The sequence below is a fragment of the Protopterus annectens genome, chromosome 7.part0, assembly GCF_019279795.1.
Source record: "Protopterus annectens isolate FY-2018-M chromosome 7.part0, PAN1.0, whole genome shotgun sequence".
Classification (NCBI taxonomy): domain Eukaryota; kingdom Metazoa; phylum Chordata; order Ceratodontiformes; family Protopteridae; genus Protopterus; species Protopterus annectens.
Window position 1 is genome coordinate 1,051,548,211 of NC_056739.1, and position 16,097 is coordinate 1,051,564,307.

The window sequence follows — 16,097 nt, forward strand, 5'->3', positions numbered from 1 at the left end:
ACTTGGACCTAACCACAAAAGGAGGGGGAGTATCAATATTCGTCAAAGATACCCACACCTCCAGGTTGGTGGCACAACACGAAGCATCAGAGACTATCCATGTGCAACTAACTGTGGGTAAAACTGCCTTCCAATTTATAGCCTGCTACAGACCACCCTCCCAAACCCAGGAACCCCACTTGGCCTTCCTGAGAATACTGGAAAATATGAAGGTCTCTCCAAACACCATTATATTGGGCGACTTCAACTACCCAAACATAGACTGGGAGCATTACTCTAGCTCCAACACCCTAGCCCAAAGGTTCCTAGAATTTATAAACTCAAATGCTATGAAACAACTTGTTACCACTCCCACAAGAGGGGAAAACATACTGGACCTGATCATCACCAACATGGGGACACTATGCTCCAAACCAGAAGTGTATCCCTCACTGGTAAGATCAGACCATAAACTAATCTCACTGGATATTCACATCCCGACCCCACCCCTGCCCAGAAAACCACAGTGAAAAACTTCTCTAAAGCAAATTTCACATGCCTCAAAACCGAGGCGAAATCCTTCAAAGCCCCCGGGCCTGTGGAAAATACGGCCCAGACCGCAGAATCCTTTATAAACGCATTCTATGAACACCTTCAGGAATGCATGGATCATGCAATCCCAAATAAAACCAAGACCCAATCCTCCAAAGGCAGACATCCTGTCTGGTGGACCCCAGCCATAAACAAACTATACAATAGAAGGAGGAAGCTACTACATGATAGAGCAAAATCCCAAAAGGGAAGGCATCTCTGATCAGTATTAGCAAAAACTACGGGCACTCATAAAATCGTCTAAGGCCAGCTTCGAGAGAAAAATTGCACAGGACACTAAGGATAATCACAAGGCTTTCTTTAGTTATGTTAGGAACCTGGGTGGGAATTCCCAGATATGCTCAGAATTAGTCCAAAATGACAAAAAATACACCGAGCCCACAGACATTGCCAACATCCTAGCTGACAGGTTCGGTGCAAACTTCTCCTCCCTCTCCCCACCAAAAGGGCAAATATCTATCCCAACAGAGTGCTGCCCCCCTGACATCTCAGATGCTCAGGTAAGAGCCGCCCTCTCCAAAGCAAAAAACACAGCATCAATGGGACCAGATGGTGTCCCGGGCTGCGTCCTACATGAACTCCAAGAAGAGCTAAACCCAAACATAAAACTACTGTTCAATCTTAGCCTTACTACAGGATATGTACCCAAAGAGTGGCGTACAGCAACAGTGGTCCCTCTCCACAGAGGTGGTGCCTCAACAGATCCTGGAAACTATCGCCCCATAAGCCTGACTAGCTTGGTCTGCAAAGCTATGGAAAGGATCATCATGGACCTCATAAATAAAGATATTGGGGACCTACATACACTGGATCCTACCCAGTTTGGCTTTGTTAAGGGCAGATCCTGCCTCTTAAACCTGGTCGATTTCTTTGAAACAGTCACCAAGGCCATTGACGAGGGGAAGGTGGTCCACACAGTCTACCTGGACCTCGCAAAAGCCTTCGATACAATAGCCCACTCAGGCATTATAGATAAGCTCACCAGCTTAAATATAAACCCCTATGTCACTAGATGGGTTGTAAACTGGCTCAAGGACAGAACCCACATGGTTAGAATTGCTGGAGCCATGTCAGACTCCAAACCAGTTACAAGTGGCATCCCACAAGGCTCAGTCCTGGGACCTCTCTTGTTCGGTATATATTTCTCGGCGGTACAGGCCAACACGGAAGGACTGTGGCTGACCAAGTTCGCAGATGACTGCAAACTGGGCGCCATAATCAACTCTCCAGCCGACACAAGCATCCTCCAAAAGGGCCTCATAGAAACAGACAACTGGTGCCAGAGCCATGGCCTCAAGCTAAACGCCAAAAAGTGTATAGTCATCCCCTTTGGCAAAAACAAAGTGCCCACAAATTACCACATAGGTGGTAATCCATTAAGTACAGAAGAAGTCATTAGGGACCTGGGGACCCAAGTTGATAGCAATCTCTCATTTGATAACCACGTGGCCAAAGTGGTTAGAAAAACATTTTATATAGCACACCTAATCATGAAGGGATTCACATCTAGATCAGGGGAAGTCATCGTACCTCTTTACTCAGCCCTCATCAGGCCCATAATGGAGTACAATGCCCCTTTTGGGATGTACCTTACCAGACACCTGCAGCAACTGGAAAGACCCCAAAAGTACCTCACCAAGAGGATCAAAGGGCTCAAACAGATGTCATATGCTGCCCGGTTAAAGAAACTCCAGCTCTACTCAGTGGCATACCGCCTGCTTAGAGGCGATCTGTGCCTGACGTATAAAGCCATGTCAAACCCGGAATTAATGGACATGCTGCACCTCAGAAAATCCAAATCCCATCGAGCTACGCGCTCAAGAGACTTGAACCTCAGCACTGAAATAAATAGGACAAGCTGGAGGGACAGATTCATAACCCAGAAGCTCCCTTCACTCTGGAATAAAATCCCAGTCCAGGTTAGGCAGAGTCCCACATTGACTCTCTTCAAGCGGAATCTTGATGAGTGTATGGGAGATCATAGGTTTACCCTGGCTATCACTTCTGTGTCACTGTTAGACAGAGGCACAGTATACTAACCTCAAAAAAAGGCATAGCAAAATTAATTTAAAATGGGTGGCGAAAGCCAAACACACTCTGGCTAGGCTTATAAATGCCCTAGGGAAGATAGCCTAGTATGAACCTATGAACAAGCAAAATTTGTCCTCAAGGTCTTCGGCTCAATGACATTGGCGGTAACACTAGTCCCACTGGCACAACTACACATGCAGATATTACAGTGGCTACTCTTCGCTCAGTGGTCCATACAGCAGTTACCCATGTCACACAAGATTCTCATTACAGATGCCTGCAAGAGGGACCTACTATGGTGGCTTCTGTCCACTCGGGTAACGGGCAGACCGTTCATACTCCCCCAACCTGTCACTACAGTCACCACGGACTCGTCCCAGATGGGGGGGGGGGGCATTATCTGGGACAGAATGTCCAAAGGGTTTGGAAAGATCACGAGTACCATTTGCACATCAGTGTCCTAGAGGTGAGGGCTGTGCTTCTGGGGCTGCAAGCATTTCAGAGCTCTCTTCCCATGGTGACTATTACAATTCAAACAGACAATATGTTGGTGGTATGGTACATCAACAAACAGGGGGGAACCAGATCCTATCCTCTATGTCGAAAGGCCCAAAGAGTTTGGTAATGGGCAATTTCTTCTCATCGCTTTCTAACGGCAATGCACATGCCTGGGAAATCCAACATAATAGCAGACAGGCTAAGCAGAGCAATTCTCATGCTTCATGAGTGGTCCCTGAATCAGGAAGCTGCAAATCAAATTGTTTGCAAATGGGGCCAGCCTTGCTGCAACCATTTTGCCACTCCCTTCAATGCCAAACACAGCAGCTACTTTGCCCTCATTTCCCCTCCAGGAGAGTCACCAAGGGATGCACTCATCCACGATTGGCCCCCAGGACTTCTTTATGCTTTTCCCTCATTTCCATTGATTCCAAAGGTTATTCAGAAAGCCAAGTCTAGAGTCGCAGGATAATTCTCATTGCTCCGTACTGGCCTCGTCAGATATGGTTCCCCTTTCTTTGGCACCACCTTCAGGAGGACCCGTGGATCCTGGACCCAGTGCCAGATCTTCTGGTGCATCAGTCAGGAACGCTTCATCCTTCTCTTCAGAGCTCCAAGCTGACAGCTTGGTTGCTCACTTCCAGTCTTAGCCAGGCTTCCAGAATTATCCCCTGCAGTACGACACATTCTGGTTTCCTTTCACAGAAAGACGACTAGGAAACTTTACGCAAGCAAATGGAGGAGGTTCTCTTGTTGGGCGGAGAAAAAACACATAGATCCCTTTATAGCCCCTATCTGCAATTTTGGAATTTCTAACAGAAATCTTTAATCAAGGGGCAGCGGCGGCCACTATACGAGTACAATTAGCCACCATATCAAATTATCATGTGGGAGACCTTAGATCCAATGTAATGTCCCATAGATTATGCAAAGCTTTCCTCAGGGCTGCTTTTCTATTAAGACCACCCTTAAGAGAACTCCCTCCTCCATGGGATCTAAATTTAATATTATCATCCTTGATCTCCCCCCCCCCCCCTTTCGAACCAGCATCTTCTTGTTCACTAAAGTTTTTATCTCGGAAAACAGTCTTTTTAACAGCAATTACTTCAGCTAGGAGAGTTTCAGAGTTGCAAGCTCTGTCTATCTGCCCTCCATATTTGATTTTTCACAAAGATAGAGTTTCCCTCAAAACAAATCCTTCCTTCTTACCAAAAGTTTGTTCTGAAGCGAATTTAAACCAGTCTATAGAATTGCCTGTGTTTTTCCCTAGCTATGGCAACAAGGCAGATGTGTATAGACAGTTGCATTTTACTTGCATAGGACCAAATATTTCAGAAAGTCAGACCAATTGTTTGTTTCCTATTCAGAAAACAAAAAAGGCATGGCAATCTCTAAAGTTACTTTGTCCAAATGGCTTAACTGAGACCATCACTTATGTCTATAATTCTCATAGTAAAGAACCGCCAGGGAAAGTTAAAGGACATTCAACTAGAGCGGTGTTTACTTCCATTGCCTTTCAGTCTAGACTCCCATTGGATTCAATTTGTGCTGCTGCTACTTGGGTTAATCCTCACACCTTTATCTCTCATTACAAAGTAGATGCGGCCTCCTGGAACAAGGCATCCTTTGGTTCCTCTGTCCTGAAGAGTTTATTCCCTTGAGCCACCCAAGAAAAAGGTGATGGGGACTCTGTCCCAACCAGAAAGAATGAAGGCGAGATAGGACAACGTAACATAAAGAAGTTATGTAGTCACCATAATGTCCCATGTTTGTTGTCTAGTATCTCACCTTCATTCTTGCATCCAACCCATCTATTCCCCTTCCTGGAGGATTTAGAGGACTTTACAATTGGCAAAATATGGTCCGACTCCCTTCTTGCCTCTTCACCTTTATGACCAATATATTTCATAAAAATTTTTTCTGTATGTTAGCATACTCCGGGGAGTCGTCTCTCAAACGGGATCTGGGGAACAGCCGCTAGGCATCCTGGGGTAGGTTGTAGCTTCGAGCCAGTAGTAGTTCTCGAGCTTTGGTATGCGGCCAAGTCGGAGCCGAGGACGGTCTCCAAACCCAACCAGCAAGGATGAAGGCGAGATACTGGACAACAAACATGGAACGTTATGGTGAGTACATAACTTATTTTTAAATAAATAGATATGAGTGTTAGTGCACTATGACAGTGTGGACTTGGCAGTCTTGGACTACACTGGGTGTTATACCTCATGCTCTTACTAGATATTCCCTTTGTGGCAAACTAGCACCACCTCTGTCCCCTTCGGATGGGTGAGCTGGCAATGGCTGCTCATTGCTGTCTTCCACAACCAGCTCTTACAGGCACTTGAGACACTGTTTGAACTCTGGTAACCTATGCCATAGTGAGGGTTTTATCTCTCTGTACCACAGAGCTGGCTGTATACTGTCTGAATATTGAACTGGAATATAAAATATGTCATCTTGGCAACTTGGCATAGGTTATCTGTTGAAATGTATTAAAGAAATGACATTGTAAACTATGTTTAGCATTAGTTTTATAGTATTAACTTTCAGATAGAACTTACAGCTTAGACTATAATGGGTGTATGAAATGAGTAGTGATTTGTGGAATAATGTGTTAGTTCATCTATATGAACACAGAGTGAGAGTTGCTGGAGCCATGTCAGACTTGAAACCGGTCACAAGTGGCGTCCCACAGGGTTCTGTCCTGGGACCACTCTTGTTTGGTATATACTTTTCCGAGGTACAGGCAAACGTGGGAGGACTATGGCTCACCAAGTTTGCAGACGACTGCAAACTGGGCGCCATAATCGACTCTCCAGCTGACACAAACATCCTTCAAAAAGGTCTCACAGAGACAGATAACTGGTGCCAGCGCCATGGTTTAAAGCTAAATGCCAAAAAATGTATAGTCATACCCTTTGGCAAAAACAATGTGCCCACAAATTACCACATAGGCGGAAACCCATTAAGTACAGAGAAAGTTATTAGGGACCTGGGGACCCAAGTTGATAGCAATCTCTCCCTTGAAAACCACATTGCCAAAGTGGTTAGAAAGACCTTCTACATAGCCCGCCTCATCACGAAGGGTTTCACATCTAGATCAAGAGAGGTAATCGTGCCCCTTTATTCATCCCTCATCAGGCCCATCATAGAATACAATGACCCTTTTGGGATGTACCTTACCCGACACCTGCAGCAATTAGAAAGACCCCAAAAGTATATCACCAAGAGGATCAAGGGTCTCAAACAGATGCCATATACTGCTCCGTTAAAAAAACTCCAGCTCTATTCAGTAGCATACCGCCTACTTCGAGGCGATCTATGCCTGACATACAAAGCTATGTCAAATCCAGAATTAATGGGCATGCTCCACCTCAGTAAATCTAAATCCCTTAGAGCCACATGCTCGAGGGACTTGAACCTCAGCACAGAAATAAATAGAACTTGCTGGAGGGACAGGTTCATAACCCAGAGGCTCCCTTCGCTCTGGAATAGAATTCCAGTTCATGTGAGGCAGAGCACCTCACTGAATCTCTTCAAGAAGAATCTCGATAGGTGGATGGGGGATCGTAGGTTTGTCCCAGGGATTACTCCCGTGTCACTATTAGACAGAGGCACAGTAAACTAAACCTTAAAAAGGGCACAGTATACTCAAATCAAGGGGTGACGTAAGCCATACAGAATCGGGCTAGGCTTATAATTGCCCCAGGGCAGATAGCTTAGTATGAACCTTTGAAACCTATATATAATGTTGTGTATATATTGAACTATATCTGCTTTGTCTTGATGTAAATTTAATTCCAATTTCAATTAGAGCAAACTGATACTGCTTTAATTCCTTCAGAAAGTAGTTATGCTAGGTAGTGCTTATGCCTGATTACCAGTTTTGTCATTCACAATCTACCTGTATTAAGTCTAGTATTCTTACTATTGAAACACTTCAGGTTCATCTAAGTACCTAAAAACAATTTGGTACAAGCCAGGTATGACCTATGCATTTTTGACTATCACCCCTCCTCCTCCTCAAGACTTTTCTCATAGTTCGGATCACACGATCTCTGGATTTCAGCTTTTCTACAGTCATGGTGCGTGTTTCAGCTATTTATGTCCGTCAGAACCTTGTGGAATGAAAAACTGTGGTCCACTGCTGTCAGGTTAAGAAGTTTCATTAGGGATCTGCAATGTTACCCTACTTTGAATAATGCCTTGCCTCCTGGGACTCAAGTTTCATGCTGTATAAGCTTACCTATCTGCAGTTTAAGCCTTCTGGTTTAGTAACATTGAAATTAATTTATCTGAAGATGCTTTTTTATAGTGGCCATCATCTGTGCTTGCAGGATTTTAGGGCTTCGGGTTTTAACTGTAGGAAACTTAGTCTTATGAGGATTAAATGTCTCTTACGCCTAGACCACATTTTCTCCTTCAATGCCAGCTTTGGTTTTGCCTGAAACAAGAGTATGAATCCATGAAGATAGAACAAAATAACAGGTGCTAAACAAACCCTCTCCAAGTGGTTTGTGGTCTGCATTACATTTTTTTCTGCCAGGTATTTAACTAGCCTTTGGAACATCCTGCCACCAAAAATTATTTTAATTGGGTGCTGGATGTTTCCAATGCTTGCTTCATAAAATATCCCTTTTGTGTTAGCCAGCCATTGGGAAATGCTGATGCCAAAAGCTGTTTCACTAATGGGCAATGGCTGTTTCCAGTGCTTAATTCAAAACATTCCTGTTGGACATTTTTTCCACAACCACTTAGTTGTCTGTTCACATTTTTGTCAAGCCTGATTGGTTGGATTATGATTTATGACTTTTCAAGAGAGAGACAAACAAGGTGGAAAGGGAGCACTGCGGGTCACACTGGAGAACACTGGAGATGGTAATTCTGCCCTCCAGATGGTGTAAAGATGAGTTTTCTATAAAAGCAGGTGCTGCTTTTGCTTTAGGGTTTACATAATTCCAGCATGAAGTTTGGAAAAGTGTCATACAGGAAGTTAGCAGCAAACTACACAGCCGTGAATGGGTCATAACATAACTGCATGCATATCACCCTGGGTCAGTAAATTGGTACAGAGGGTCATAGTAAATAATACCAGTTCAAATGAAAGTATGATCAGTTGAGTACCACAGTTGTCATTTTCATTGTCTACATAAGTGGTATTGCAGAAGATATGGAGGGAAAAGTATGTTTTTTTGCTACTGACTTACTGGTTTGCTATGGGGTTGATGAACAAGATGGTTTAGAATGATGGAAAAGGGAGGATACAATTTGAAGATGCAGGCTGGAAAGCTCAGGAGGGAGACAAGGGAGTCTTTCCTTTACAGAAAGGGATATGGATGATTAAAACAGCTTGAATAATTAGTAGTTATGACAGTGTCAGTAAATTCAATAGTACACTGAACACATTTGAAGTATTTTTTATACTATGTAGAAGCAAAAAATGTTTAATTAGCATTTGTGGGTTAACCAGAAGGTAGACACTGTGATTAGAGTACGTATATATATATATATATATATATATATATATATATATATATATATATTTTTTTTTTTTTTTATTAACTCATGGTCCGGGTATTTAAGGTAAGAATGTCACCTGCTGAGTCACTGACATTTTATATTTTATTTATGTTGCACAGTTTATATCTGAATGATGTATTGCTATTACAGTGGTTGTTTTCATAAGCAATTGCCCCTGTTTTTCATTGTCAGGTGCCATGACATTTTTTAAACGCTCCTAAAATTCCACCAGCTCAGGCTGCTTGAAGAGTTTTTAATCTTTTCATCTGATGGACTGCACCGCACTGTAGTGCAACCCCCCCCCCCCCACACACACACACACACACACACATACACACCAAGCTCCTATGTTGACATATGAATCCAGTCTCCTGCTATAGAGACAAAACAGATTTCCAGTATTCCCAACATCAAATGCAAGTGTCAGTTGCAGAGACGTTAATACTGTTTTTACATAGAGTTTTAAGTCCTGGATACTGTTTAGTGTTTTGTGCTTTGGTGCCATTTCTGCAGCCCACCTAGCAAGCCTTCACATGAAGGTGCTTCAACTGCCCTGTCAGTGGCTTCACATCATTTTGTCTTGGATTTGATCCTTATTATAATCCCACACCACCATTTCTCAGCTTGATTGTTTCAACGTCAGCATGCAGTCCCCCACTTGCCCAAGTGTCCCCTCAAAGATCATGAACCCATCTGCTATACCTAATGGTATAGGGCATTCTGAGCCTGCTGGAAAAGATCTTTGTGGATTCAAGGTGACATTTACTGGCCCTTCCATCCCAAAGTTCATTTATCAGAATCACTTTTGGTCAGTTTTGGAAAGTCAAGCAATAGTGTGATACCTGAATAGGCAAGAGGGAATATGGTCTTGCCCACCTCTACATGGAGGCCACCCTGTGTGCTGGCCTTGGATCACTCTTTCTGATAGCAGCCCACATTCCTGGGGAATCCAATACTTTGGTGGACACCCTGAGTTAAACAGCCAGACCCAAATTTCATCAGCATCCACTGGATCTTCAGTTTCTGGTATTGAAAAAATCATCCTGTTAAAGTCCTTACAAAATTCTGCCTCTGCGACATGGCAGCATCTAGTGGACTTGTCTACTCATTCCCCTTAACTGAAAGAGGCTGTTGGATAGCGTGTATCTCACATCCACCCATAACACCATTTTTGTTTATCTTATATTTACAAGCTCATAATGTTTGCCACCTTTGGTGGTCTCATTGTGCATAATTCCCAGTTCCTCTGTCCCTTACTTTGCAAGAGCTGGCACCTTTTTATCCAAGGGGTCTTTGTCATCCAGAAATAAAATCTTGGTTTAGTTTCAGAGTCTGATTACTCTACAGACTGATTCATTGCTACTACATATTCTGATGGAATTTTGGTGGAACCTGGTGCTTCCAGAAAACCTTCCATGATGGCTGCTTACAAAATAAATGGAAAGGACTATGTTTTTGAGTGATAAAAATGTCACCCCCCCCCCCCAGTAAGTGAACTTTCACATTTATTTTATTAATAGCACTGCTTTTATTTAAGTCTGTTATTCAGTCATTTGACTTTAACCTTTTATATAATGATAGATGGCAGGATCTTAGCACAGCATGGGTGGATTGATTTTTGAAAGAGAGACTCCATCCAGATGCTCCTGCCCAAAATCAAAAATCATTTTCTTCACCAAGTTTTCAGTTTTATACCATAAGATTGTTTGATAGACAATCTCTCTCTCTCTCAGCTATACTTTTTGCTTCACATGTCTTTGAGATTTGGGTTGTTGTGTGCAAAGTGTCTTGCCTTGTTTTTCATTAGGCCTTACCTTCCTGTGTCTACCAACCCACGTTTTCTGTAGGAAGTTTTTTTTTTCTCCCTGCTTTTGTCTTCACTGCCCATCAACCAACTCCTTCCTGTGCAGTTAGCCAATTCATTCTCCATCACCAGGGCAAAGGTCAGCCAGGAGGGGCCATTATTCATGTAGCCATCAGGGTGATATGAAGGTTTTCTGATTTAATACCTACCGTTCTCTGTGAATACTTAGCTAGCAGAGCTGATTGGGATGTGCAGCAGTGTGTCTATGATGTGCAGCAGTGTGTCTATACTGTTGTTCCTCACTTCCACAATGGTTGTTGCTAGCAAGTAGCCTCACCTCCTCCCCCATGCATGAGAAATGGTTTTCTCAGTCTCCTTCAGAAAAATCACACCACCTTTGTGCTCTCCAAATGCCCCCCCATCCCTGGGAGATGCAAGTGGAGCAAGCCCCTTTCATTCCTCTTTACTGCCTGGTTACTCCAGTGCTGTGGCTGCTGTTTAAATACTCATTGCGTGGATTGCAGTTAGGCCTCCATCCATGTGTGCCATGGAGCCAGAAGCTTTCTGCAGAAGTTTGGTATTAACGTCCTTCTTGAAGATCAGTTTTGATGGTGAGTATTCATTTAAAAGTGGTCCCAAGTCAATGTATATTTATCTTCCGTTTCTTTCTATTTTCTTGACAAGCACAGCACAGTGGAGAACACTCTTTACACATTTAATCCTGTCATGAACTGCAGATTTCTCCGAACTGGAGAATTGCCTCCTGAACCTGATCGACTTCTTTGAGGCAGTCACCAAAGCCGTAGATGAGGGTAAGGTGGTTCACACAGCCTATCTTGACCTCGCCAAGGCTTTCGACACTATCCCTCATTCTGGAATTATAGCTAAACTCACTAAACTAGGTATAAATCCCTACGTCACAAGATGAGTTGCCAACTGGCTCACTGACAGAACCCACAATGTAAAGGTTGCAGACTCCAAATCTGACCTCAAAGCAGTGACAAGTGGAGTACTACAGGGTTCCGTCCTGGGACCTCTCCTGTTTGGTATCTGCTTCTCTGAAGTACAGGCTAACACAGAAGGCTTCTGGCTAAGAAATTTTGCAGATGACTGCAAACTAGGAGCCATAGTAAAGTCCCCAAATGATGTGGACATCCTACAGAAGGGCCTCGCTGAGACAGATGCCTGGTGTAAGAGCCATGGCCTCAAGTTCAGTGCCAAAAAGTGCAATGTCATCCCCTTTGGTAAAAACTCTGTACCCATGAACTACCACATAGGCAGCAATCTACTTAATACCGAATGTGTGATGAGACCTTGGGACCCAGGTGGACAAGTAGTCTCTCCTTTGATAGTCACATTGCCATAGTAAGACTTGAAAACCACAAAAACTAAAACATACTCCAGCTGTTTGCATCAATAAAGGCAGTCCATATTTGTATATATACCACCAATAATTCCAAAATCCAATAGCCACACGAAGCCCAAAGCACAGTAAAAAATAGATTTATTCCAAAAACGAACAAACACAGGTATGACGATTAAGCACTTTCGTCTCCTCACCGGAGACCTCTTCAGAATCAACATACAAATGTGTACACTCCTTTTTATATACTTACAGTGAACTGGTTAAGCATAATTACACAATTAATTAAACAATTAAACAATTGAACACACAGTTCCTTAAAGAAATATACAATTTTGTGCAATAAATAGAACCAGCACTCCCCTACCTAGATACCTACACCATAATTGTCCATTGTTACTGGACGTAGCCAATAATCTAAATAAAGTGCATTAGTATAAATAAATAAAAACTTAAAACCACATAAAAATTAAAATATTTAATAAATATATTAATAAATATATTAATAAATAATTGTATTGTATTTGGAATAGATCTATTTTTTACTGTGCTTTGGGCTTCGTGTGGCTATGTGGTCACATTGCCACAGTAGTCAGGAAGTCCTTCTATGTGGCACAGCTCATCATAAAAGGGTTCTTATCCAGCAAAAAGAGGTCATAGTTCCCCTCTACTCGGCACTCATTAGACCCAATATAGAGTACAATGCCCCTTTTGGAATGTACCTCACAAGATATCTGCAGCAGCTGGAAAGGCCACAGAAGTACCTCACAAAGACGATTACTGGCTTCAAACAAATGCCCTACACTGACCGCCTCAAAAAACTCCAGCTTTACTTCGTAGCATATCGCCTACTCTGAGGTGATCTCTGCCTAACATATAAAGCTATGTCAAACCCAGAGCTGTTGGAAATGCTACACCTAAAGAAATCCTAATCCCTCCAAGCTACACACACTAGGGACCTAAACCTTGTCACCACAATAAACAGGACATGCTGAAGGGATAGATTCCTGTCCCAGAGACTTCCCATACTCTGGAACAGGCTACCCATCTATGTCGAGCAAAGTTCTTCATTAGCACTCTTCAAGAAAAATCTTGATGAGTGGATGGGAAATAGGAAATACACCCCGGGGATCACTTCTGTGTGTCTGCTCGACAGTGGCACAGGAAAATAACTTTCTTGGGTGGCGTAAGCCAGGGAACCTTCTTGGCTAGGGTTACGTAGGCCCTTGGGCCGATAGCCTAGTACCTACCTATGAACCTATGATTTTATCTCAAAAAAAGGCCAAAGAACATTTGAAAAGAAATCAGCTTCACTGTGCTTTCTTTGAGCGAATGGTCTTCTTTTTTGCTAGGCAGACCTTTTCTGAATGGCTCGAAGACTGTATTGTTCACTAACATAACGTGACCAGAAGGCCTTAACCTAGAAGCACTGGATCCTGTTTTACTAGACAGTAGCTCTGTCTTTTGTTTATTTTAGAAATGTGTTCATGGTGCACACTTGTGCTGTACTGAATTGATGTTATCTGTCCACATGTTCACTGTGCTTATGACTTCAGCCATCTGTTCAAAGAACAGAGCTTTTCTTTTAAAGGGTGTTACTTTAAGGCATCTTGTCCTAACTATTGCTTCCTTCAGGGAATCTTGTTTGAGTTACTTCCTTAGACTTTTCTGTGCACCCTCCCTGCTTTTCTTACAACTTGGAATTATCCTCCTATGCTAACCCACTGCAGAGGGTCTGGCGATTTAAGAAGTTGCAGCTATGGAAATAATCATACTATCAACCATGCTTTAAGTAAACCCTGTGCATTGTGTGTTTTTTCCTCACTGTCAGTCTCCTTTAGTAGTGCCATAACTCTGCAGGGTCTCCTTGCATCCACTATGTAAGTAAATGAAATTCAAAGTTTTCTAAGGTATTTAACTTGCCATTCATCTTGATTTCAAGTACAGGTGATAGGTACCCATCTTTAGAGGAGTTAGGCAGAGTCAGAACTGGATACCTGTGGAAGTGCATACAGTAGCATGGGCATGGCCTTCCTTGAATATGGGTCCAGAGGAAATTAGAGAAGTCTTGCAAGAGGGCAAAGAATGACTTTACTGAACGCTAACCTCTTGAGGAAAACCCTCTTGAAGATCAGGTAATGTGATGGTCACTTTTATATCTCGATGTCCCCTATTTTAATGTTGAGAAATCTATACTTTTAAATCTAAAAATGTCATTATGCCATACTGCAGCAACTTGACATCAATTTGGTAAAGGGATGAAGCAAACTCTTATTGTGTTTTACTTGTGCGTTATTCCTTTGTTTAGGTGACAACATCTGAAAACCATGGTGTTGTAGATGGACCAGGAGTTGACTTAAAAGAGTATCAGCTAATGTCTACATCTTACCAGCTTTTGTTGCAAACACTACGTACACTATTTGCCTGGTATGTGGTCTAATATTGCCTTGTCCTTATGGCATTTATATGTTGCTTTACTTTGTTGGAACTTTATTTTTCATATTATTTAGAGGAAAGCAGTGATCTGATGTCAATTTTCATTCATTTCTCAACAGCTGGGTTTGGATCTGATCCTCATTACTATTGCTCGTGGTGACCATAAAGCTCTCAAGCCTCTCCCTTACCCACAATACACCAACCTCTATCATACCTCAGATCTTGTTTGCCACTTTCTTGAAGTAGACGTGATCATCTGACCTCTCAAGCTTATTTTCAGATAAGTGTATTTTTCTTGGCTTTTTTTTAACCCCTGTATATTTTTCTTACACTTAGTATATCCTTTATATATCATTGCTGGTATTTTTGTAGATTTTTTCCTTTTTCTTTACACTTTTCAGTGTATCCTTGAGTACAGTTATTGTTACTTTTTCCTCCCTTGCCCTTATTTCTCTTGTCCTTAAAAAGGAAAATCATTTCTATTTTTCTTCCTTCCTATTTTCGAAGATGTCTGAAAAAGGACGCAAGTGTTTAAGAAATGTCCCAAGATCCTTTCCAAGTTCCATGTAAAGATAGTTCCCACGGGGGGGGGGGGGGGTGTAATGGAAGACACCACCCACATGCCAGAGGTGGCCAGCAAAACCGAGCGCCTAGAGATTCTTTCTCTGACAGACCGCATCAGCGCTCCTGAAAGGATCCCCAATTTTTCCCCTCTGGAGGCATCAGGGAGTTGTTTATCTCTGCACCAAAGAGCCTGGCTAGACATCACAAAAGATTCATCGGTGCAGAAGGTTATTTCCAGAGGTTATTTAATTCCCTTTTCCCTTCCACCTCCATCCTCATGCAAATTTCCCGATGTTCCGCCCACTCGGGAGAAAACAGCAGCACTAGAAATGCAAAAGCTATTGGCAAAAAGAATCATTCAAGATGTCCCACCAGACCAGACAGGATCCGGAACTTACTCAAGATTCTTTTTAGTGCCAAAAAAAACATGGGACTGAAGATCAATTTTGGATCTCAACAACTTGAACAAATCAGTTTGACACACAAGGTTTCAGATAGTGACAGTTCAGTCCAGTTTACCCTTTTTGGTCAAGGATGACTGGATGTTCTTGATAGACCTTCAAGATGCATATCATCACATAAAAATTAACAGACAGCTCAGAAGGTACTTTTGCTTCTGGCTGGGAGCCAGTCATTACCAGTTTAGAGCCCTGCCCTTTGATCACCCCACATGTTGATGGTGATGTTCACCAAATACATGGCAGTGGTGGCAGCTCACTTGAGACTGCAGGGATTCCAGGCATTTCCATATTTAGATGACTGGCCCTTTTACCGTCCCAACCAGGCATCTACTCATAAGAGCAAGAAATCAGGTACTCCAGACTCACTCCCTTCTAGGAATTATCATAAATTACAGCAAATCTCAGTTAGAACCTTCTCAGATACTGGCGTTTACAGGAACAATTTTCAACATGGTATCAGTAACAGCTTAATTTCCTCTTGCAAGCGTACAGACTGTCAGATTCCAGGTCAAGAAGATAATTCACAGCAGTTTCAGCATAATTGATTTTACAACCTCTAGGGTCAATGTCAGCGACCATAATTTTAGTTCCTCTAGCGAGATTCCACATGAGGATTCTTCAACGGATGCTAGCAACTCAATGATTGATTCCTTAACAACGCATGTCAGTCCAAATAAAATTTATTCAAGCATGTAGAATATATCTTTGGTGGTGGATTCGATCAGATCAAGTTCTTCAATGCCGTCCTGTCATTCTCTCTCAGCCCAAGGCTGTAGTGACCATGGATGCATCCTAGATTGGGGGGGGGGGGTACTTCCTGGCAAAAACCATC

The 16,097-nt window shown here is 42.6% G+C and overlaps 1 protein-coding gene across 3 annotated transcripts in view; it reads left to right on the forward strand.

Annotated features, from left to right (window-relative positions):
• Positions 1–16,097, forward strand: part of FANCD2 (FA complementation group D2) — a 1,694,389-nt gene that overhangs the window by 1,179,484 nt on the left and 498,808 nt on the right. For all 3 annotated transcript variants that reach the window (XM_044077594.1, XM_044077597.1, XM_044077595.1), the window contains exon 32: positions 14,113–14,231. In XM_044077594.1, coding sequence (XP_043933529.1) covers positions 14,113–14,231 — 119 coding nt within the window. The remainder of the gene's footprint in view (positions 1–14,112; positions 14,232–16,097) is intronic.